Source organism: Brachycentrus maculatus, unplaced genomic scaffold (assembly GCF_059751285.1).
Source record: "Brachycentrus maculatus isolate JH-2025_06_01 unplaced genomic scaffold, ASM5975128v1 h1tg000190l, whole genome shotgun sequence".
NCBI classification, from domain to species: domain Eukaryota; kingdom Metazoa; phylum Arthropoda; class Insecta; order Trichoptera; family Brachycentridae; genus Brachycentrus; species Brachycentrus maculatus.
The window spans coordinates 265626-292354 of NW_028280941.1; the positions used below are offsets into that span (position 1 = coordinate 265626).

The 26729-nt window shown below is 31.1% G+C and overlaps 1 protein-coding gene across 1 annotated transcript; it reads right to left on the reverse strand.

Moving 5' to 3' along the window:
* Nucleotides 1–14871: 14871 nt before the first annotated feature.
* Lap1 (leucine rich repeat containing protein 7 lap1) lies at nt 14872–26414 on the reverse strand. Its single transcript, XM_088262824.1, has one exon. It carries the CDS (start codon nt 26140–26142, stop codon nt 23452–23454), a length of 2691 nt encoding a protein of 896 aa, XP_088118950.1. The 5' UTR covers nt 26143–26414; the 3' UTR covers nt 14872–23451.
* Nucleotides 26415–26729: the final 315 nt, after the last annotated feature.

A 26729-nucleotide genomic window follows, 5' to 3' on the forward strand; every position in this document is an offset into this window, starting at 1 on the left:
GTCTTTCCTTGTATCACCATTCGAACGTCTGCCATTCATCGTTTTGTCGCACATTTATCAAAGAGATCGCATTTCGACTGTATTCACTCTACTTTCATATTTTTTCTGCCAACTCCATGCTTCACTTCCATACATTACACATATATACATTTCCTAATGTATATGTGTGTAGCAATAGTTTTATTAATTGATTCAGCAGTCACTCTGTAGTAATATCTATCCATTTTTAAGGTTTACTTGGTAAATACCACTATTTCTTAAAATATATCTTCTGCATCATTTGTTTGAAAATAATGCGGAATGCATCTCACAATATATTTTGAGAAATAGTGGTATTTACTAAGTAAAATTTAAATTTAAAATATTAAATATGTAGTTATAAAACACGTGCGATATTTACTAGAAAAAAGCTAAACAAAAATGGTCTTGACTGGATAAGATCGATCTAATTTAATTTTGTATGGATTCTTCGTTACAGCAGGATTTGCGGATATGCATCAAGGATACATTTCGTACGATTATTAAATCGACGCTAATTAGATTTTTATCTAGACCAAGGGTGGCTAACCCGCGGCCCGCGGGCCGCATGCTATTTATATTTGTGATACACGGTTTGATACATCAACAAAATTTATTACCTGAGCCAAGTCATGCATGTTGTTATAAAAACGGTGAACAATATCCGTTCGCACGCTCTTCAGTTTAAGTCAATCTCAAACGATCTCGAAAACCAGTTAAGGTGTGCATCTTCAACTATTGAAATAGATTTAGAAAAATTAAGTAAGCGCAAAGAAATTCAAATCTCGCACTGAGTGGTCATTGATGAATTGGTTTTATTATAAATAAAATTGTCAATATTGTATGATTTATGTGTCCTAAATAATAATTTTTATTGTTAAATTTTAAAAAATGTTTATTTGTGTAAATTAATATATAAATAAATTATTTGTTTAAATGTTTCTATACAAATACATTTTTTGTTGGTTCAATAAGTGTTTTCTTCACATCTGATCGAAGAAATGTTTCTTTTTCACAATTACCCAGATTGTACTTTATGATTACCTCTGCATTCAAATTATTTATAAAATTTACAAAAAAATCAATAAGCATGGAATTCGTTGTTTTTTTTAAAAGTATTACTGTCTGTATGCGGCCCCTAGGAAAATTTTAGGTCACAATGCGGCCCGGGGTGCAATTTGGATTGGCCAGGCCTGATCTAGACTATTACCTGTCAAAACTATCATTTTTCTAAATCTACCTTATTATTGTGGAAGATAGACGTAAGATATTTAATAAACCGATTAATTTGACAACAAAAAAATCTCAGTAAATGAGATTTCGTTTTATTTTTGAACTGTTATCTTTAATCACCGTTCTAGTTAATCAATACTTCGTGATCTAGATTACGGAAATTAAATACCAGTCTATTATGTTCTTATCGACGAATTGAATTAATACGTTCATTAGTAATTCTCCTTTTTATAATTGTTTACCTGACAAAAGTAATTACACCATTTTATTGTCTATTTCATAGTTGTACTAGTAACCGCGTTTAGCTACCGTGATGTAAGTCCCGGGTTCGATTCCCAGGGAGGTCAAAATTAACACAAGTTAAGGTACAACACTTTGAGTGTGTCCAAATGCTTAATAAAAAGATTATTTTCATCTCACCAATAGATGATCTCTAGTGAAGTTCTAGTGATCCATCTCTAGTGAAGTTCTAGTGATTCAAGAATAATGTTTCAACATTGGTTCATATATATATAGACCTTCCAAGAATTTGAGTAGTGTGGTTGTCAATAATGGGTAGAATTGGTGAAAGTTACACGTGTGTAAAGTGATCACTTAAACCAGCCTATGACGATCGTCAGCCCCGTAAATGCCCAGACTTCCATATTCTTCTTCATCTTTGATGAGATGTCAATAAATAACTCTTATATTTATTTAAAATTACTCATTATTGGTATCTGAAACGTAAGACTAATCACATTTGCCATCATATAATTAACAGTCAATCTAACATTGTTTCAATTTGATTGCCCTATGCACCATTGGGTCGGATGAGGGTAAGAAGAAGTATTTTTGTTTTTATTTGACCATTTGTTAATATTTTATAATCTGAGACGTTAAATTTATTCTCATTCGTCCGCATATTTTGAAGTACGTACCATATATACGAGTATATTATTATTATCAACAGTCATTGTTTTGTAACGAAGATATAGAAAATGTCCTTATATTCGAAAAAAGTACCTCCTTACTAATTAATATATAAATAATATATAAATAGAGGAGTTTGAATTCATTTGATAAAAGCAGGCATTGGATTCTTGTGATAAAGGATTTTAGATAGCTATAAAGATGTTTATCCACGATAATAAAACTCTTACTCAAGGATGTTGTAAGTTGACAAGGATGTTGTCAAATTTATTGCAAGAGATGATGAATCTCTAATGCTACTTTATAATATTCTTCACAACCCCAATGCACCTAAATATCTGGCTGAAAATTTTATAAACCTCTCAGATCATGGTCTATCACTTCGTTCTTCCCAAGAAAAAACACTTTCCGTTCCTCGCCATAACACATCATTCTTCAGTAATTCTTTCTCTGTCCAAGCGTCCAGACTTTGGAATGAATTACCTCTCCTTGTAAAAAATGCACCTTCTCTAATAACTTTTAAGAAACGTCTGAGATATTACTATCTATCATTAGAATCCTAACTGTCCATCAAACCTCCTCCCTTAGTTTTTCCCGCTACCTCCTTCCCTAAACGCCCTTTTTCCTTTGCCCTCCTTATTATCATCTTTTGTAATTCATATTTTTTTTAAATGTTAATTTGTAATTTATGTTTTTTTTTAATGTTCAAGTACTATCTACCCTCTGATTGCAAACAGCTATACATATATGATATCAAACGTTTTGATCAATATCACCAGTCTGTTTTTGGTTGGTTGGAAGATATTGATTTTTAGCAATAAGTCCACCAATGTCTTTATTTTTTTCTGTACATGAAGTTAATTAATAAATTAATGTAATTTCATAACTATACAATTTTGCACTTAGGTTTTTTTTAATTGTTTTTATTATGATCGCTTATTAAAAAGGTTAATCAGACATTTAAGTGGCGAGATTACTTTCCAGTGATAATTTTGTCAATTCACAAATCTGAAGTAAACTTCAAAACAAAGTCTCAAAACTTTGACGTACATGTGTGACGTATCGACATCACGCTCCATCGATGACGATCAACGATAAAGCAATTTAGTTATCTGTGTATATATCTGTAAATTAAAAAGTATAATACATTTTGTAATCACATTTCTTGATTTCCTTGAATGATCCATTACAATAAAGTTTATATTTACAACTAGGTGAATGCGGCCATATGTTGCTCAGTCTAGTAAATTAAAAAAGAAAGAATACGTGATAGAGACACCAAAATGACTAACAAAATGCAATACCAAACAAATCCAACAAAACTTTAAATATTTAGGAACCAAGTACTTTCATACCTTCCTACAGATAAAAAAATTGAAGACATTAAAATGCTAAAAATAAATTTAAAGTATTTTATAAATGTTAATCCAAGAAAAAACACACTTAAAAATAATTATAATAAAAATAAATTATGTCACCCACAAGCATAAACAATAAATAATAATAATCCCTCTCCAAGCACAAGAGGTTAGTCTCTTTATTGGAGAGAACTGCGTTATTAATTTTAAGATTGTAAAGTAGAAATTTCTAGAAAATGATTTTTTTTTTAAACTTTGTAACTTCGCGTATATTGAATAAATAAATTTAATTTCAAATATATTTAATTTCACAATGATTATGGGTATACAGTATACCCTCTCCGGCATGAGCAATGAGCAAGTATTTGGCGCGTTACAATTACGTTCAATAGATGGCACTGCCATTGCAAATAAATGTTTTAAAAAACATGTCAAATTTGCAAGGTGTGTGCAAAGCACATCAAAAGGAGTGAGACCCGATATATATGCAAAAATTGCAAATGGCTCTCCATAAAGGCCAATGTTGACAAAATACCATACAAAATTATGTATTATTCAATTAAACCCTTATCTGCACCCTAATGGTGCATAGGGCATCATATAAGCGTAGTGTTAACTTGATCGTTAACTCATGAAGGAAAGGTGATCAGCCCTCCGCTTTAGGTACCAGTCTAGGATAAGATTATTATTAGATTAGTCCAGGATAAGATTATTAGATATTATTACATTATTATTATGACATTATTACCCACACACGGGCCATGACTTTATGGGATCTTTTTTTGCATAATTTTTTTTTACTTGTTATCATAATTACAAGCATAAAAAATATATTGTGAAATGCAAATGAATTTAAAATAAAGAAAAAAAATCAACCCAATATTTTCATAATTATAAAACTTTTTCACAAAATATGAAATTTCACAAAAACACCACGGACACGGGGTAAGTTTTGTTTGTATTTGGATAGTATATTATGTTAAAAAAAAAAAATATTTTCAAAGTCCTCTTTTTTCACAAATGCTGGAATCCCCCAGCTGCCTGTATGAAGATCATTATTAATATTTCAACGCAATCTATTGAGATTATTGAAACTTTTTCATGTGTGTTGATATAATATAAAAATACAAATATTGATTGAAAATATTGATTAAATTCCTTTTTTGGAAAAAGATTATTATCACAGTGGATCCGAAGGTTATTGTTTTATATGTTTATTTAAAATTACAAAAAAATACGTAATTGCCGCTGTTCAAAGATTTACTGATTACAATTTATTATTGATCACATTATAAATTAAAATATATTATATAAATAAATCATTAAACGAACAAAGTTCATTCCACTCCATTTTTATTGAGGGTTAAATATTAACATTTGCGGTAAAAAATAATCAAAATCTTCAAAAGAGATCACGTAATAATGAAATAAAACGCAGGAATGACGCGAACATTGTTTTTTCCAGGAATCGTCATTTTCCGTCGTAATTTTAACGATAGTTTAGTATTCTAGAGTAATAGCAATGGATCTTCCTCAAAAGGTATCTAGAGGAAGACCAAACAATTCATGGATGCTGCGAAGAGAGAACATGGTTCGAAGACATGGCCTAGGTGACGTTGTACATGACAGAAGGACCTACAAACTGAGGACGAGGAGAGCTGACCCCAGCAGTTTAAAAAACGATAAGTTGGGATGTAACCATCAAGAAGATGTTTGGTATTCTAGGGTTAATACCCCTGTGGAATTCTCTCGAGCTTTCGGAAGAATGGTATTCCAATTAAAATCGACAAATCACAGATAATTACCACAACTAATAGAAATAATATATTTTATCTAAACATCTACCATACGTTAATTGTGTAGGGGATCTGATTTTTTAAACTGGGATGCGCCTCGGCATTTTCATTCGACGATGCTTGGTACAGACGGTACCGGAATGCATATGGCGGCTGTATTTTTTATATACTGTCTCTGGTCCATTACGTTCATATGAATTTTACACGCCGAGTGATTTCGTGGTGATGTTCGTATCATAAACTTGACGTTCGTATCGGTGTAATATTAACCAATTAGTAGTTCTCGTCATCCCAAAATTCATACGTGAACGTGATGGACCAGATATTTAGAGCCGCCATATTGTTCACTCCTTTCAAGAACGTCATAAATAAAAAATCGTCACTTTTCAGTTGTGCATGTTTTCGGAATGCCCAGAAAATGTACTTTATTCCAGCAAAAGCGGCATATTTTTAACTCAATATTTACCCGCTACAGGACAGAAAGTGTTGTTTTTGCATTTTGAAGAAAAGGTATGGTTTAAGTATTTTTTTAAATATACTAAATATTTTTCAAATTGAGAAAAAACCTTCAGGTTTAACCTAAAAAGTTCTGTTGCACAGTAAAAAGTTCAATAAGTGGCTTGATATTTATTTTTAATACCTTGTATTATATTTTAAAACTTTAAAAACGTTCTCCTGAAAAATCAAGTTTTTTTTATTTATGACGTTTTAGAGCGAGCGATAAAACACAAGGAGTGAGGATATGCATTCCGGCTCCGTCTGTACCAAGCACTAAGCGAGAGCCTTTCATTTGAACTTTGATATTCAGAGAGTAGGTATAAAAAGACGCCATGTTTGAAGTAATACTGATAAAGTCGTCAAAATCTGCTAGTTATCTATCTAAAGCATCAAACGTTATGGGGGGCTAATTATATTTTTATTCGTGCAAACTTTGCTTAGATGGTCAAACCCGTAACTCTCAAACGAAGCGGGAAGAACACAAATTTTGTAGGGTTATGGAACGATTGTTGACGATTATCAAGTTATTTGCCATGTTACATATTATGTCATTAACGATTATGGAAAAAGTACTTTAATAGATTTCAAAAACTTACTGCTATCAGTTATGCCTTGTAATTTTGTATTTATCTACTGTTATTTATCAACAATATATCAGTTCTCTTTTACGTCGTATTTTATTTTTATTTTTAGTAAGTATACAACAAAATATACTCCCAAGTCCGTCTCCGTAGTGAAATGGTAAGCGTATTTGGGTATTATATAAGTGTTGTTTCTTAAGATCTATCGTGAGACGTATTTCGATGCAATCCGCATAATTTTCAATCACATACGTTGTTTGAAAATTATGTAAAATGCATCGAAATTCGATAGATTTTTTAAAATATCGGTATTAACGATGTAAAATTAAAATTTATAATTATTATTTTAATTTAAATAATAGATTTATATTATCCACTGTCACTTCGTGATGGAATTGCATTTTAATATATTATTAGATTAAAACCAATATTTTTAGCTTTTCCAGTTTATTTTTATTTGACCAGCGACCGGGTTTCGTCGTTACCAGTCTGATGATGTCGGTAACGACGAAACCCGGTCGCTGGTCAAATGAAAATAAAGGGGAAAAGCTAAAAATATTGGTTTTAATCTAATAATATATTAATTTAAATATTTATTGATAAATGGTTACATTTCTTACGTAAATGGCACATAATATAATACATATTTATTTAAGGTTCATAGAAAAATATAATACACCTGTCAAAAATTAAAAACTTTCTCAGTTTGCAAGAACTCGTGAAATAACTAATATGATTAAAAGCGTTCTTACTTGTTTTATGTTCTAAAGAAATGCAGACTTGGTAGTACTGCAATAACGTAACAAATCACAACCTTCCCGCACAGAAGAAATCACAACAATAATCGTGCACGGACTGAATTAAAAAATCACTAATTATTGAATTTTATCTTTGATTGATCGACAAAAGGTTTATCTCATTTCATGGACGATAATCACAACTCAACAATTATTACACAATGTTCAGGGCCGGTTAATATATCGTCACTCCTTTCAAGAACGTCATAAATAAAAAAACTTGATTTTTCAGGAGAACGTTTTTAAAGTTTTAAAATATAATACAATGTATTAAAAATAAATGTCAAGCCACTTATTGAACTTTTTATTGTACAACAGATCTTTTGAGGTAAAACCTGAAGGTTTTTTCTCCATTTGAAAAATATTTAGGGTATTTAAAAAATAATTAAAAAATACCTTTTCTTCAAAATGCAAAAACAACACTTTCTGCCCTGTAGCAGGTAAATATTAATTTTTAATTAATGTTTTACTTAGTAAATACCGCTATTTCTTAAAATCTACTGTGACACGTGTTTCGATGCATTCCGCATCATTTTCAAACAAGTATTTACTAAGTAAAACATTAATTAAAAATGGATACATTTTACTACAAAGTGACTGCCGAATCAATTAAGGTAAATTTTAAGTTAAAAATATGCCTGTTTTGCTGGGATATAGTACATTTTCTGGGCATTCCGAAAACATGCACAACCGAAAATTGACGTTTTTTGATTTATGACGTTCTTGAAAGGAGTGAGCGATATGTATATCTTATTTTACGGACTATAAGACGCACCAATTTAAAAAAAATGAATACGAGTACATGAACATGAAAATGAATACATGAATACGAGTAGGTACTATTATTATTATTATGTTTGAATTACTTTATTATTATGATTGAAAGCCAGAATTAAAATTTTTAGTAAATGAAACCGAACTGAACTGTAAAATTCTTTGATTTTTGGGGCTGAAATTTTATGTATAATTCAGATTTTTTTGTTTCAGTACAAATGGAAATTTGAAAAAAGATATTTCTGGCAGAACACAGTGGAGTCCTGGTACCAAACCTAATGTATCGATGTGAAGCATGGAGTTGGTGAAAGAAGGATGAAAGTAGATTAAATGCAGTCGAAATCACAACTCTCAGACGCATGTGCGGCAAAGCGATGTATGATGACATCATTAAATTGTAAAATAAAAAAGATTGGAATAGTTTTTATCGATTAAATTAATAAAGGTGTTTTGAGATAGCTTGGACATGTTAAACGAATGAGTGAGGAAAGAACGGTAAAATTATGTTTGAAGCGAATGTAGTTGGAAATAAGAGCGAAGAAAGGCCGAGGAAAACTAGGCATGATCGAGTATTTCCAATAGTTGAAAGTGATTAGATCAAGAGTGGGAATAATCGGTGGGTAAGTATGAGGTGATGCATGAATGTTGAAGAGCCGAAGATCGTTTGCAAAAACAGATTGGTATGGCATTATATCCTTCATAATTATAAATTATTTGTATATATTATATTAGGAATTGTAGAGGATATCTCTTTCCTGTGGTGAGGATAAAACCAATTCAACTTTAACATTATTGTCGGTAATAAAAATATATTATTAATTTTCTTTAAAACAGTTTGCTTAAAATTATATTAACCTAAATACTTCGTAGTTAAAATATCTTTTCACTGTGATTTCAGCTCTGGATTTTAATAATCAAATTTTTAATAACTCCGTATCTTATGACGTAGCTACATCTTATCTAACTTATTTTCATTTACATAAAAACAAAGGCTTCGATTTCAACTTTATTTTCCGCTGAACGAGAAAGAGGTCGAAGGGAAAAATAAAAAAAACAGACCCATATGATTTTTGGAACCAATTTCTCTAAATTATTGATGGTCAGCAGAAAAGGGTTTGTGCCACCAGAATCCTGAATTTCATCCACAAATATCACACACATAAACTTATTATTTTATCGCGTAATTCACGGATGACACACTGATTTAAAGTAAACGGAAGCTTTAAAAAATCACGGTGATTGAACAAAAATACAAAAATTGAAGAGCGCGATAGAAACTCTACCTTCGAAACAGTTGCCGTATTTCAACTGTTCATTGATCAAATTATTATTATTTCCAAGGTAAGATCGATTTTTAAGAAGAAAGGACGAAATTACAAGCAGAACTAAATAACGTGCGTAATGAAGACATGGATGATCGAATATATATATATATATATATATATATATATATATATATATATATATATATATATATATATATATATATATATATATATATATATATATATATATATATATATATATATATATATATATATATATATATATATATGTATATATATACATATATATATATATATATATATACATATATATATATATATATATATATATATATATATATATATATATATATATATATATATATATATATATATATATATATATATATATATATATATATATATATATATATATATATATATATATATATATATATATATATATATATATATATATATATATATATATATATATATATATATATATATATATATATATATCGAGCTAGAAAATCTTCCCAAATTTTTGTACTGCTTGGTGTGAATAGCTTTAAAATGGAAGAATCCATAAACGAAATTATGTAACGACTTTTTTAATGAAATTTTCGTTTTATTTTTGAAATCTCATCAAAGATGAAAAAGAATATGGAAGTCTGGGCATTTACGGGGCTGACGATCGTAATAGGCTGGTTTAAGTGATCACTTTACACACGTGTAACATTCACCAATTCTACCCATTATTGACAACCACACTACTAGAATTCTTGGAAGTTCTATATATATGAACCAATTTAGAAATCTTCTTCATCTTTGATGAGATGTCAAAAAACAATATGAAAATAACTCCTGTAATTGGAGATAATCCAGATTTTTTGAACAAGTATTTGGACACACTCAAATGTGTGTTTTCGTTACTGAATTCGGGTTTGAACTCGAATAATAGTATGGTTGTATCAATAAATGCCTTATCTAGAATAGTCTTGTAATTTTAAGTTTAGAATTATTTACTACGTACAAAAAAAACTGGATTTTTTGTATGTGGATATTATGTTATACGTACAGTACTTTCAATTTGTTTTTTGTAAGACCCTGACGATAGTTATCCGAAAACCCACTTATTATTATAATTACTGCTTATTAAAGTAATTTACATACATATTTGTTTTTATAGTTTCATCGGCGATGTTCAAGTTATATATCCATTACGTTGGGCTAGTACAAGCTAGTACGAGTATAAGTAAGTCACCCCGAGTGTCTAAGCTATTATCACCATTATAATAAAATCCTACTTACCATTTCCTTTCCCATATATTATAATCGCCTTCACTCTGAGCTCCTTCATTTACGTCATCAGAATTTATTTATTTCATCATATGCATAATTACGAATTATAACTAAATTTACATTATTATTTATGGTATAATATACATAGACAATAATTTTAATGGCTGTTCAGTTATTTTTTTACATTTATAATCTGTATAAAGTTCGCAGTTCGGGTACCTACTTCTTAGTAGTATTAGCGTAATTCGGCTTCTATGGTATGCGGAATGCGAGCGATTATTCTTACTCTTGGCCTAATTCTAGGTACCTACCTATAATAAATTAATTACATACTAGCCGTATATATTATAATTTAACTATAACTATGCGGAAGAAAATGTTTTTGCTTGACCACAAACAAACAATAAATAATGTAATTTTATGCGCCATGAAGGGCAGCTCTAGGAAGGCAACCATGTTATTCGGCGCGCTGCAGGAGCCTGAGTGAGGACCTATCCGACATCGCATCCGTGTTAGTTCATAAGGTTCATAACTCTCACGGGAGGTGGTATCGTACATGATAAAAAATAGTGAAGGCATTGGTACCATAAACTAAGCTAGAACACAAAGTGACGGACCCTCTTCTAGTGGAACGGAAGATCTGTTGACGACAGTCAGCAGTCCGGCTTCTTCCGATGAGTTTTACGTGGTATCCTCCCAGCAATGAGCAAATGCTGAGAAGTTCCTGATAACACAGTTCCACGGGGATTTTTTTTTGAATTACCTAACATCCAAGTGACTCTGAAATCTAGCTACGGCTTATGCAACACCGTTTATCATGTCCCTACTCGGGCTTCAACTTTATAAGTTTCATAGCCTATGCCTACTTGTGATTGGATTTACTCTTTATGTTTAAAGTTACTATAATATCATGTAATTCATGGGTGAAAATTCTAGGCAAAAACACTCTCGATTGGAGTAAGCTATATATACTTCACTAATTTATCAACTGATGGCGCCCTACTTCAAAAACTATGAAATAATAACTGGCATGTGAAAAGAATGCACCAACGTTGCATATATACCTACAGCTTTGAAAAAAAAACAATTTGAATGTTCAATAATGGGCAGAATGGTGAACGTAACACAACAGCATAAAGTGATCACTTAAGCCAGCCAATATCAGGCCATAAGCCTTGTGAAGCTCAGACTTCCATATTCTTTTACTTACCATTCTCTCCATTATTCATATTGTATTAATTTTAAAAAAGTTGTATTTATGCAATGCTGGTAGATTCCTTTCACATGCTAGTTATTATTTCATAGATATCTAAGTATGGCTGATCATACAGCCATCAGTTGAGAAATTTGTGAAGTATGTATAAGTATATTGCTTATTCTAATAATATACTTGTGTAACGTTCATCATTTTGCTCATTGAACATCCATATTGCAATAATTTTAGGAACTTGTAACTTAAAAAAATATATATATAAATATTGAAAAATGCATATTTTATTCTATTCCATATTGAATATTCACCTTGGGGATTAAGATAATATAAAAATTATATTATATTTTACGTAACGTCCAAGTTACTCCGAAATCTATCTACGGTAGCTTATGCAACACCGCTTATCATATTACTACTTAGACTTTAACTTCATAAGTTTTAAAGCTTATAATGAGGCCGCCAATTTTTATATATTTTTTTTACAATTGATAAGTTTAATTTTATTGATTGCCAAGAATAAAGCTTTCTTTCTCCTTTAAATTGCATTATTCCAGAATATATTCTTATGACTTAATACGTTCTGGCTGTATGCCCTCGATATAAGAATGATTCGTAATTTTTCTCACGAATTAATCTTCGTATTCCAAAGTCTGGACTCAGGCTAAAGGCTGACGAAAACGCGATTTCATTATCTCCTGAAATCATACCACATTATCGGCATAAGAAATCTGATAATTAATATTGAGTATTTTATGACGTATAATACACCTGCATTTAAAATCTTTAGAAAAATATTTTCATGATATCGCTCACTCCTTTCAACAACGTCACATATCAAAAATCGACAATTTTCAGTTGTGCATGTTTTCGGAATGCCCAGAAAATGTACTATATATCCCGGCAAAAGCGGCATATTTTTTACATAATATTTACCCGCTGCAGGGCAAAAAGTGTTTTTTTTTGCATTTTGAAGAAAAGGTATGATTTAATAATTTTTTTAATAAATTAAAAATTTTTGCAATGGAAAAAAACCATTCAGGTTTTACCTAATAAGATCCGTTGCACAATAAAAAGTTCAATGAAATTAAGTTTTTTCGTCGAAATAATTATATGATTTTGAAAACAAAAGCGTTATTGAAAGTAAATTAATTTAAAAAGAAGAACAAAAAATATACAATGTACATTATTTAAAAAAATCGGGCGTGAAAAAACGTTTGACCTCTCCGGTGGTCGGCCGGTGATTGAATTCTGTGTTTGCGTTGTATCCCCTTAACCACAGTGTAGATAATTTTAACTTTTCATATATTCGAGAATAATTGTTTTTTTTTTTAAATAATCAAAAAAAAAACTTTCTTTAAAATTATAGTCGATAATAAATATATAACATAAATGGTATCTATATTACGTCGTTATAATATTGACTTTCCTTTGAAATTTACGCCTAGATTATCGCAAGCAAATAGATCGCGGTACTTTTTCTTATGAAAAGTAAAATTCAGAAAGAATACTACAACTTTGTACTTTGTAGTTGCATTTCAACATTACTCATAATTCAATAAAACAGAAATACGCATCATGGGTGACCATATATGATGACTTTATAAATATATAATATGATATGAGCCGTATGATTAATTTAGTAGATATACAAATACGTCATAATATACAAGTACAGTGAAACCTTTCATAACGAGCATAATTCGTTCCAGAATATTACTCGTTAAGCGAAACATTTTTTGTTTTGTCGGCTCAAAAGTGAATGTCGTGAAAAGGGGACTTGCCCTTTCTCTGTAACTCGTCATGCGAAATGTCGCTCCTTATGAGAGCAACTTTTTAATTTTTTGCTTGCTATGCGAATTACTCGTTATGAGAGGTTCCACTGTAAATACAAATGTATCCATGCAATATTAATTTCCTAACTGCAAGAATTTTTCAGATTTTAAATACATATCTTTTGGTGACAAGCAAGTTCTGAATAGTATTAGGTCATCAATACAACGATGACTATTCAATATATTTGTAAATTTTAGTAATACATATATTCATGGCTTTTTTTCATGTAACGCGGTGGAACGGCGTTCCGGCATTTTTTTCACGGATAAATTTAATTTTTATTAAATTTTCAAAACCAATTAGACAAAACAACGTTTGCGCTTACGTGATTTCAATCTATATTTACATAATTCGTCAAAATGATAAAATGGAATTGTAATTATACTGTAACAGCCGTCGTGTTTGTCAGTAAAAATACTCAATGGTTTGTAACACAAGGTTTATTCCCAATCCAAGCGCGATACAATTTTACGTATGACCTACATTGGTCTCGATCCGGGGAAGAAGTGCGTGTTGCCAACGGTTGTTTGCCAGCATACGTGCTCCAGGCAACATGGCGGGTATCCATTGGCTGACATCATTCCCCACTCCTTGACATCAATGTTGTCATATTACATTATTTTAAAACATTTATTTTTAGTAAAAAGCTTGACATAAAGCTTGAGTTCCGGAACCTTTTTTGTTTAAAAAAAAGCACTGCATATATTTTTTATATAGATATTTATGTAACACGAAAATCTTTTGTTTTGCGCCTATTATAGCGCAATCGTATTAACACCTTGTTAAAAATTTAACCTGTCACAGGTGTAGCACGGCTGTCAAAATTTAAAACACAGTAAGGGACATTTTTTTTGCATTTTTGGACTAAGTAGAATTTACTTAGTCCAAAAATGCAAAAAAAACGTACTAAAAAAATGTCCCTTGTTGTGTTTTGAGTTTGGACAGCCGAGCAGATGAGATGATTGATATATTTGAATGATCCATTGGGATAAAAGTTACATTAACCTTCCAGCGGGCGCGTTGTCATACAATTTATGACAAATGCACCTTATCGCTTCCTCCACCCTTACCACTTCATTGCAAGCATCGCAGCTCCGAGCTATTCCAGGGTCAGTGTCTGTCTAAACTACAGATGTACCAAGAAGATGTGCTAAGAAGTTTTTGTTTTCCATTGAAATTTGGAAATTTCCCTTGAGCGTTAATTTAAAATATCGCTCCTTAAAGTGCTTATATTATAAATCAATAAATAATTAAAGGTTGAAGAGGAATGAATAAAAATAGACATCGGAAAATAAAAATATTTATTGGGATTATTCTTTTAAAATAGTACATAAAATACAATAATCACATAAAAAATAAAGAACGTTAGTTACATGTTAATAACTAAGGTTTTTACAGATAAATATTCTTCTTCTAACCCCTATCTGCACCCGATGGTGCATAGGGCACTGCAGTGTTATCGTGATCGTAACTTGCATGAAGGCAAGGTGATCAATCCTGCGCTTCAGGTACCAGTCCAGGGTGATATTAAATAAATGGATAAATAAATCTACCTTTTATTTTTAATAAAATTATGAAAATGCTAAATATTACTTAAGTGGAATATTTATGCATTATTTTATAACCTTGTTACCATACCGAAAATTCTTCTTGACGCTTGTTTTAAAATAAAAATCCAAGGTAAAATATTAGAATCAACACAGTAAAAAATATACATACATTAACAGTTCATGGGTGACTCTATGACGATACAAATTTCAAATAGGTACAATTGAAAATAATTTTATAAAAACTTTTGTAGCAAATATAAATATATTTTTTTAAATGTTGCAAGTACATACCAGTTTTTGTAATAGATCTTAGTCATGCATTTTCTTATCTGATCTGATCTTAATCATGCATATTGGAACAAGTCTAATTTATTTTTAATTCAAGTTTTACTTGGTAAATATCACTATTTCTTAAAATCTATTGTGACACATTTTTCGATGCATTCCGCATCATTTTCAAATGCCATAAATAATACAGTATCATTTTGTAAACACCGTAAAAAATACAGTGTTCAAAAATGATGCGGAATGCGTTGAAACACATGTCACAATAGATTTTAAGAGGTAATGAGGGGATCCCGAGGGGTGGGGACGAAGTGTCGGCCTCTGTCCGTACATCCTCCTCCCCCCTCATTAATTGAATAGAGCATTATTTATTTCTTCAGAAATATTTTGAAGATTTTCCTCTATGTGCAGCTGACAGAGAGTCCCTCAGGACTCTATAACTGCTGGGAGTGGATGGCGGGCTCTGATTCCAAAAAAAAAAAAAAAAAGAATTTAAGGAATAGTGGTATTTAATGAGAAAAACTTAAATGAAAAATTAATAGATTCATACACAAAATGACTGCCGAATCAATTAATGAAATCTTATTTTATTTAATCATGTCTGGAGACAAAATCAGAAATGGCAACAGGAAAAATTTTGCCATTTTTTTTAAGCAACCATGAATTAAATATTACTTATAACATTCAGACGTAAAGTAAATGGAGTTGGAGGATGAATATTATAAAGCTTATATTTTGGCTCGGACTTTATTTGGACTATAAATAAAGAAATAGACAGTGATTGTTGATCAAGCTTAGTTTGTAGAAAAATAACACAAAAACAATACTCATACTTATTCCACCATTTGAACTACCGTTCTGAACATTTTTAAAATTAATTTAAAGGAATATGACAATTTCAATAAAACATAAATTCGGTTAGTGAAATTTATATTTTAAAAATAGAAGTATAAGATATCTTGGCATATTTAGTTGACATAAAAATTATTCGGAATGTAAAATTTTATGAATTTCACAATCAAATGCATAACATGTATAAGTAGAGTGTACAAGAGAAATAAAGGTTTGTATGAATGGAAGAAAGACTTTAAAGTTATTTAAAAAAAATTACTTTATTAAATTGTTATAATTGATATGTCTAAAAAATCGTACTAGATTTATACAAAATAATAGACTGTATGTAAAATAGTTGGAAAATAATATTAACACATTAAGGACGGGTGTTTTTTACGCCTGCGGACCGCTGGCGACGGTATTTGATAATTATGTACATATAGTTAAGATTTTAACAAAGAGATAGGTACATAATATTCATATAAAAACATTAAATATGTAATTCCTTCATTTCTGACTTTGAAATGAGTCCAGCGCAGAATGTAAAAATACTCTTTCCGTCCTTAAGCATCAATCGGGTAGAAATACCTTACCCGTCCATAGTGTATTTAAGAATATTTTAATTTCCATATGGTATGAGGTATAAGTTATGCACCTTACAGCACATCTAAAGATGTGAATCATGAGAAGCACCCACTTATGCAAAGCATAAAATAAATAAATATTTGAAATAATACACATAACAAAATAACAGTTATTAATTCAGACAGAAAATTTAGACTAAATAAATGTTTTTACGGAAAATACCACTTGCTAGAACTCCCAAGTAATCCACATGAACACAAACTACCCAAGTATGAAATAATTAATTTAAATTTAGTATCCACAAATAATTTAATACGATAATAATATGCTGAGAGGAGAGAAGTACAAGCTATTGCATCTAATCGTAAAAGGCAAAATAGAGGGTCGACGAGGTGTGGACAGAAGACAGATCTCCTGGCTCCGGAATATACGAGATTGGACGGGGATCAGAACCGTAGAGGCGCTGATTCGAGCTGCCCAAGACAAGGACAATTATTCTCAAGTGATAGTTGACGTCAGGGGGACCTGACATGACACTAACAGAAGAGAAGAGTTGAACTTCCACTAAAAATTATTTAAAAAAATCTAATTTTGGTTAAAATATCGCTCACTCCTTTCAACAACGTGATATCAAAAAACTTTATTTTTCAGGAGATCGTTTTTGAAATTTAAAAATATAATACAATGTATTAAAATTAAATACCAAGCCACTTATTGAACTTTTTACTGTGCAACAAATCTTTTTAGGTAAAACCTGAATGTTTTTTCTTGATTTGAAAAATATTTAGTTTATTTAAAAAAATTATTAAACAATACCTTTTCTTAAAAATGCAAAACCAACACTTTCTGCCCTGTAGCGGGTAAATATTAAGTTAAAAATATGCCACTTTTGCTGGGATATAGTACATTTTCTGGGCAATCCGAAAACATGCACAACTGAAAATTGACGATTTTTGATATATGACGTTGTTGAAACGAGTGAGCGATATGTCAATTGATGAAAATTACAATTACTATGTCTAGAATAATTGAATTCTTTGGAAGGTAATGGTGCAGAATTGACATTTATTTTGGCATTATCAAATTGACAAATTGGACGTAAAATATTAACATTTTTTCTAGATTGTCACCGAATAGAAACAATTTATTTAATTACATCATATTAAATACCATACAAAATTAATTAATTAATTATGTTAAATTCTTAAACATATATATTTTACAATATTATGGCGAAAACGTGAAGATATGGGAATAATATGAAAGAACAACACACATGTGATTGGTTACACTTACAGCATTAAAGAGCTTCTTTTTCTTATTATATAGTTAATTTTACCATGTGAGATTTTATTATAAATGCTTGGAATACAATAATTATAAATATCCTTGTTTTCCATAAAATTTATAATTATGTATATTATAAACATCTCAAAACTAAATGCACAACTTTTATACATTTAAATACATTTGTATGTTAATAAATAATTTATTTTCAGAAACACTATTTGAGATAAAATGTTATAATTACTTAAATAAATACTTTTAAACAACTGTAATGGCACAGAAACATCTGCTGAAAATATTATAAACGGCGTCTCCAAAAATAGTAAAAAATATATAATAATATATAACATATTTTGGGATCATATTTCAAAATGCGAATCCTGTAAGAAGAAGCACAGAAGTGTTCATATATATATATTTTCTTCATGTTTTTAGATTCCGCAGAGTATTTGCTAAGGATCAATAATAAATTAATAATAAAATAATATATAAATACATGTATGTTTGTAATATAAATCTTAAAAAGTATTTATCACAATATGTGACAGCAGCATTTTAATGTATTTAAAAAATATATATCTATTACAACTTAAATGTTACATTGAAATACACAAATGTATCTTTTAATACAATTTAAATTTCTTACTAAATATGCTAAATAATAGTAATAAAAACATGAAAAGCATAGTAATAAAAACATGAAAAGCATATGAAATATATTATTGAACATATAAGCTCGCAAAAATATTAATATGGCACATAGAGAAGTAATATATTTAGAATAACATCATTATTAGGAAATAATGTATTAAAGTTATTAAAAAAATCAATTAAAATCAAAGTACTACATTCTAATGTTTTGGTTTCAATTTGTTCAATTGCTTGTTTAAATTTAAGTCCTTACTATTATGATATTTTTAAAACAGGTCTTACGACATCTAATTCTGATTTGTTTCAAATAATCACAGTGGATAGTAGATGCAAATACTGAGCAAAAAGAAATATTGGTACTTAAAAAATATGTCAATAAAAAGCAAATATGTGATAAACTCAGTATTTAAGTAATTTTTGTACAATATTTAAATGTTTTAAATTTTCTGACAATATTTGCATTTATTTCGGAAGAATAAAAAATGCTACAACTATGCTTTTTAACCGGATCCACGCGGCTCGCATAAGCGTATGTGTTTTCACAAGACATGCCCCATACGCGGCTGACATAAGCGTTTGTGTTTTCACTTTGCTCCAAGTTTCGAACCTCAGTTCAACTTGGAGGGATTTTTTCATGGTGTGGAACTTTGGATAAAATAATACGTCAATCCTCGGCCTTATGACATCTGTTGAAATATCTGACTAATAATTTGTAACATCACAAGGATAAATAAAACAACAGATCCCTGATTTTTCTTGTGGTCGGTAATTAGTCCGCGCCATAATCATGCCCTATATCTGTCTCACTCTCGACGCTACGCATCGCCAGTGGGTAAGAGTGACACACGATGCGTGCTTTGATTTATTTATGTTACAACCTAATTTGTTTATATTACGATATATTTCAAGAATAATGTGACACACGTGTATTATAGAGTACCAAAAAGGCACAATGAATCCCATTGAACGTTTTTGTTTAGGAAAATAAATCGTTTCATAACTAAATACATGATAAAAGTAATCATTTAAAAAATGGCGAAATACAGCCGCGCACGAGCGTCTCTTAGGAACAAAGTTAACGCGTTTAAAAGGTTAAACCGTATTAAGCTAATGTGCGAAAATTTCATTGAAATAATTTTTTAAGCCCTGTTGCAGCAAAATTATCAAAAAAATTTATGTGTTATAAAAACAAAATCAACTGTTTTTAAATATAATTTAAGTGTAACTTTGTTTTAAAATCACTATAAATATTTTATTATAATTTAATTATAATGTCCACCATTTTCGAAGCTAACAGCTTCTTTATCAAGACTGATTAATAGACTTTAACAAGACTGATTAATCTTGATAAAGAGGCGCTTAGCTACGAAACCGGTAGACATTATAATTAAGTTATAATAAAATATTTATAGTGATTTTAAAACAAAGTTACATTTTAATTATAAGATGGAAAATCACAAGTTAGTGCTTCAAATATAAATTATATGTTTTTAAATACTTGATTTTATTTTTTACACATTATTTTTTTGATATTTTGTTACAACACAACAAAAATTCATTAAAAATTTTGCATTATTGTTTATTTTATAATATTATGGTATTAGCTAATTTGTTTGTTAAAAAGATTAAACTGTGTTACTGTAAAAATAATTCTGAATTATAATAATTTGAGTAATTCCGGATAAAATTTCTATCGAAAATAAAATCTGACTACCTACACTTAATATATTGGTTGTTACTATAAAGACATCAATACATTAAAATAAAACGGATGACACAAAAGTCTCACAACGAAACAGACACAATACAAGAAAAACACAGTAATCATCATCAGAAAAAATACTATTATAATATTGACATACATATCTTTAATTGAGGACTAAAGTGATATAAAACAATTATTACCTAATATTATAGACAATTAAATAAAAATTATTAAAAAGAATAAAATTTTGCAGTTTTCCGATTCACAACCAGACAATATTAAAAAAAAAAATGCAAATTACTTTTCAGAATTTAAATGACTAGATATTGATGTACCGTATAAACTGAAATTGTCAGCTCTACTAACAATCTAATCAATGACCCATACAATTAATCATTTATAATTAAAATACCTATATTAAACATATATTTTTCCATAATTTATTTGGGAATCATCGCAATATGTAACTGTACAATGTAACTAAGGAAATATACATGCAATACTTGGACGAGGATAATAGCAACATGTATGTAGCTGCCATTCAATATCTAAAATTGAATTAGTCTCTATGAGAAATAAAGACAAGTTAATTAATATGGATGAGTGAACATTGGTCCCGTTTAGCAACAATAGTGGAAGAGATAACTAGTCGTTTTAAGGTGATTTGCTATATGCACAAAAGTAAAATTTTTGGATTTATCAGACACCTAGAGCAGTGGTTTTTAACCTGGGTTCGATCATACCCTAGGGGTTCGGTGGAGGTCAAAACACACAACCAACTTATTGTACGATATTATGAAAAATGATACAATGTATCATTTATTAATTTATCCAATACATCTAGAACACTATTTGAAAGAAATATATCAAATATTACGATAAAACAATATGACGTATATTTACCAAGTGTATTTTTTACAAAAACGTGATCATTGACTATTTGATATCTTACTAGCTTAATATTGCCCTGAAAAAAATCACAAAGGATTTTAAACTTTGAAGTATAATATATAGACTTGTTAAAAATGACTAACTGCATTGATGTTTATTTTCTTACCAAGCAAAAGTGACTTAAATGGCCCTCCTGAATATTTTACGTTTTGTTAGTTGGTCACTTTCTCCTGTACGACTACGATATATTCATTTCTCGAATAGATCTAGTATATCATTTCAAAAGAATATATCAATTTAGCAATAAAATTTTCCAATTAAGGGTTCAGTGAACTTTAGTTCGGTACCTCCAATACGGTTAAGAACCACTGATCTGGAGTGTTATAAAAATTTAATTAAATAATTTTTATGACCGATGTTTGAAAATGTGTATGTTTATATTTGAGGGGCAGTTTAAAACACCCTTTAGGTTTTATTTATACGAAATTCAAGCAATACAGACATCTATAAAAATAATGGTATTGGACTTCTTTGGGAAGGCACCTTATTTTATTAATGTACAATTACACAGACATTCATTCATATATTTTGATATTTCTATTAGACTATTGAAATGAGAGATTAAATGGACATCAATAACAATATCTGAAAGGGAGTTTAATGAAAAATTGATAAATTAATTATATTAATTTATTTCCACAATACCACAGAAGAATTACTTTCCCGTGACATTTTTATGTCAATAAAAAAATATCCTTACAGGTGTTTATTTTGTAGATATTTGTATTGTTTACGAGAAGTTATATTTATTTTTAATTTTTTTATACATACTCGCATATTGTTTAAAGTGAAATAAATATACTCTTTCATTTTCAGTATTTTCCTGTATATCTCTTTTAAAAAGTTATACAAAATCATATTTGCTTACTTGAAGCTATTATTAAAAAAAATACATATAAAATAGGGTTTTTATATATTTAAAAATCTTATAATAATATATAAAAAAGACATACATAACAAATATGTCCTTATTTGAGAAAATGTAGAAATATAATATTATTTTATTTAAATGTGATTTCAGTACTTAGAATAGTACACAAGGTCATATAAATTTTTTAAATTCTTTGGAGAAGCATTTTTAAAATCGTAATTACAAAATTTTTTTCGGTAAAAATATATCCCAATTTTGAACCATATTAAAATTCTCAGATCGAAGAGATTTCTAGAATAGATTTATCAATATAAATTACTATAATCAATATTAAAATGTCTAGACAAATACAGAGATACATTTATCTTATCAATATTAAAATTCAAATACAATAAAAATTTTCTTAATTACATTTCAAAGGGTGATAAAAAAATTATTAAATATAAAACAGACGAGGGAATCAAATAAATGGTGTGTTATATTTTATTAAGAAAAATATAGCACGAATGTATTAACAGATACTTTAATATGTTAATATGCAAAACTCTGCACAGATGACGGTAATTTTATGTGGCATTTGTGTACAAAGATACTAGCTACTCATCCCAACCAACTTTGCGGCGCGTCATTGTGATTTGACAACTCAAATCCTTTAAATAATACTTATACCTTTTCTTTTCACATTCGTTCAATCTTTTTGTGGTTATTCTTGTATTTTTATCATTAAACAATTTTACTCATCTTTATCATCAGATGAGATATAAATAAAACCATAGATAAACCATTTGGTAATATTTTGTTTCCTTATTGAAGTGTTTTGATGTTTAGCCGATAGATGGCAGCCTACCGGTATTGCTCTATAAGTCAATACAAAACAAGTTTTGCACATTGACACATTCGATTATTTGCTATGAATAAATTTTTACTTTGAAAACTAAAAGTATCTATACAAATTCAATGTAGATCTGTAAAAAGATGATAATTCATATTTATAAGCACCCAATAATGTGTTTCACAAACATGGATATGAATCGGCATTCTTATACTTTTGGGGACCATAAACTAATGTTAATATACATACCAAATATACTGAAGTCCTTAGTAGGTACAATAATATAATTGTGTTAATTCAACATTGTCAGGTTAAAAATATTAACTATTAGAGTTAAAGAACTGCGCTTGCTTGGAGTAAGTGGCAGCTATGTGATATGGAGGGGGGTTCGTAGGGGAATTCACCGCGTGCTGCTGATGGCTGAACCTGTGGTCGGGACCTACGCCGGGGTTCGTATTTGGCACCGCTTCATATATATTGTACGCGTTATGATAAGGCAATCGGTTGTTCACAGCTCCGTAAATACCTTGTTTGGATGACACGCTGGAAGTATCGTAAGACATATCCACATTACTGTTAATTTGGTTTTGCTGCTGATAAATCGGGTTTCTCTGATTCGAGTCCAAACCGGACTCATTTCCGTCACTGTGGCTATTGCTGATACTTCCATTGCGGTGGTTACTAAAATACACAGCGTCAGTATTCAAATTGCTGTACGAGAAGTTGTCCAGAGGAAGATTTTCATTCAAGTTATTTTTAATTTCCGCATTCAGAGAACTTTGGTAACTGGTATAGCTTCCGTAAATGTCGTCTCTACGGCGTCCGTATATCTTTTCCTTGGCCTGCGCATAGGTTTCTGTGCAAGGCAAACCTAAATTGTTGAAACCGTTCATCGCACCCAACCTGCCACCCGGAGGACTAACTATGCCGTAAATTTTTTCGGACGAGTTCCTGTTCAGAATGTCTCTGCTCCTCGGGTAAATTGAATTTCCCGTGCTGCTGGCCACACTGTTACGATTCCCGGTAGACATATTGTCGGGAGACGGTCCGTCTATCCTTTGTAACGGGCTGTTTCTGAACTGTTCATTCCTCTGTCCCGGAGGATATAAATCATGCGACGATTGCTTTATGATACCGTCGACTCTGTCATCTATCGAATGATTCTCGAGTGTTTGTAACAAGGTATCTTCGTAACTATTATCGTTTGCTTTTAGATTATTCAGTTGGTCCGCATAGCCGCCGTATGCGCTATCGTTACTTTCGGAGTACAATGTTTGATCTAGGTTTTGATAGGACTGACTCGGTTCCAGTATAACAGGTTTATCGTATGGATTTTCAGCAACGGGATTCTCGTAAGAAGCTTGTTTAACTTTGAATTGCGGGTCATCACTAAAAGTCGGATCGTTCCAATCGTTGGTAGCGGTACGGATACCGCTAATACTGTGATTACTCGCAAACCTTTGCTGTAAAGTGGGAGTAATTTTGGCAGCCTTTATGTGTACAGCATTTTGCATAGAAAGTAACGCTTCGTCTGCGGAATCTTTTTGTATATTGCGAGCGTGTTTCGCGAGGGCTCTTAACTCTTTGGGATACGGAGTCGGCGCTCTCCTCAGCTGCCCCGGTTTCTCCGCGGCGTTCTTCGCGGCGGCTTTCATATCGACGAAACTGATATGTCGAGGGGTAGCCGGGGCATCTGACGAGTTAGATTTTCTGTCAGCGGCCGAAGGATCCGGCGGAGAGTTTGGGACTTGAGGGAAAAGAAAGCACGTGAGGACCTGCTGACGAGTGCGAGGGTCTATTTCGGATTGCATCGGTACGAGCGGTTTGCTTTGATTTTCCGAGAGCCACAAAGCGACTAGTTCGCCGCAGTTTAACAGAGAATGAGGAAGGTTTTGCAGAGAGTTCTTTACCAAGTTGAGGACTTTGAGACGAGCGAGATGGCCTACTTCCCGGGGTACGTGGGTCAGGCAGTTGGACCGGAGAGATAGCACAGTCAGCGATGAACAGCTCCCGATTTCTGGCGGAATCGAATTCAGCATGTTCTCGTCTACATTCAGGCATTGGAGTTTCCGCAAGCGCCCGATGGTGTGAGGCAACTCGGACAAGAAGTTGCGGTACAACATGAGTTCCTCCAGGTGAGCCAGATCCCCAATGCTGTCGGGCAGCATAAATAGCTTGTTACTATCGAGTTTCAGCGAAACGAGGCTGCTCAGATTGCCGATAGTGTCCGGGAGTTGGTTCAGGTGGTTGGAAGAGAGACATAATTCCACGAGATCCTTGCAGGAAGAGATCTCGAGCGGGATATCCGTTATCATATTATTGCTGGCCTCCAAGTGAATCAGTTTAGTGAGATTCACAAAAATGGGCGGAATGGTAGTGAGATTGTTGGAGTCCATCCATAATTCCAAAAGTTTAGAAAACTTGCCCACAACTTCGGGAAATTCGTCAAACTCATTCTGACCAATATCCAGTCGCACCAGCTCTGATGATCGAGCCAAGGATTTTGGTAAACTTACGAGATAATTATCTCTCAGCTCGAGAATCTTTAAATTTGTTAGACGGCCGAAATTTCCCGGCAAGTATTCCAAATTTACATCATTGAGAAAGAGTTCTTGTAGAAATATTAAATTTGTGATGGCCTCGGGAACTTTGTCCAGAGGGTTGACGCTCAAATCCAGGACGTGGAGCTGTTTAAGGCACTTGGTCGTTTCTGGCAAAGTCGATATGGCATTCTTACTGCAGTCCAACAGCTGCAGGTTAACCAACGAAGAAATGGCGGAAGGAATTTCGTGTATTTCATTATCACTTATATTAAGGACTCTCAACTCGTGACAAATGAATAATTGTCTGGACAGCTCTGTTATGTGGTTACTTTGGCAGTGTAAACGTTCCAACGTCCTCTCGTACACAAACACTTCGTCTGGGACCACCGCTAACGAGCAGTGGGAGTAATCTAGTTCTCGAATATCCTCTACGCCGGGACGCACACAGCAGAGCAGGCTAAAAGGCATCTTGTAAGGCACCTTTCTCTACCAATTTAACTCACAATACACTCAATCTATTCATCGTTTCAGTTCATCACAGATTCACTTATTGCTGTCAACATTTTCGCTGATATGCTTAATAACAAAAAACGACAACATTTTAGATGAGCCTTGGTCCATAAATTCCACAGCGACTTCACTAATTTCAAACAAAAACTTGAGTTTAGTAATAAACTAGATCGAAATTGTATACACTTCCCTAAATAATCGACATATCAATCAAGTGTCATGAATCATTAGCAAATGTCATAGATAAATAATATATTAAATATTACTAACGATTGCCATATGTAAAATTATTTTATTAAATATGTAAGTACTTTTTTATTTATGTTATTATTCTTCTTCTAACCCTCATCCTCGCCCAATGGTGCAAAGATCCCTGCATCGTATTGACACAGTTTTATCTTAATTGTGAGAAATAGGAAGGCAAGGTAATCAATCCCTGGAGTGCACTTCAAAGACCATTCCAGAGTAATATGAAATAAATATTAGAATGTAAACTCACTAATATTTATTTCACTCTTCTCCCCCTTCTGGTAATCGACCCAAGG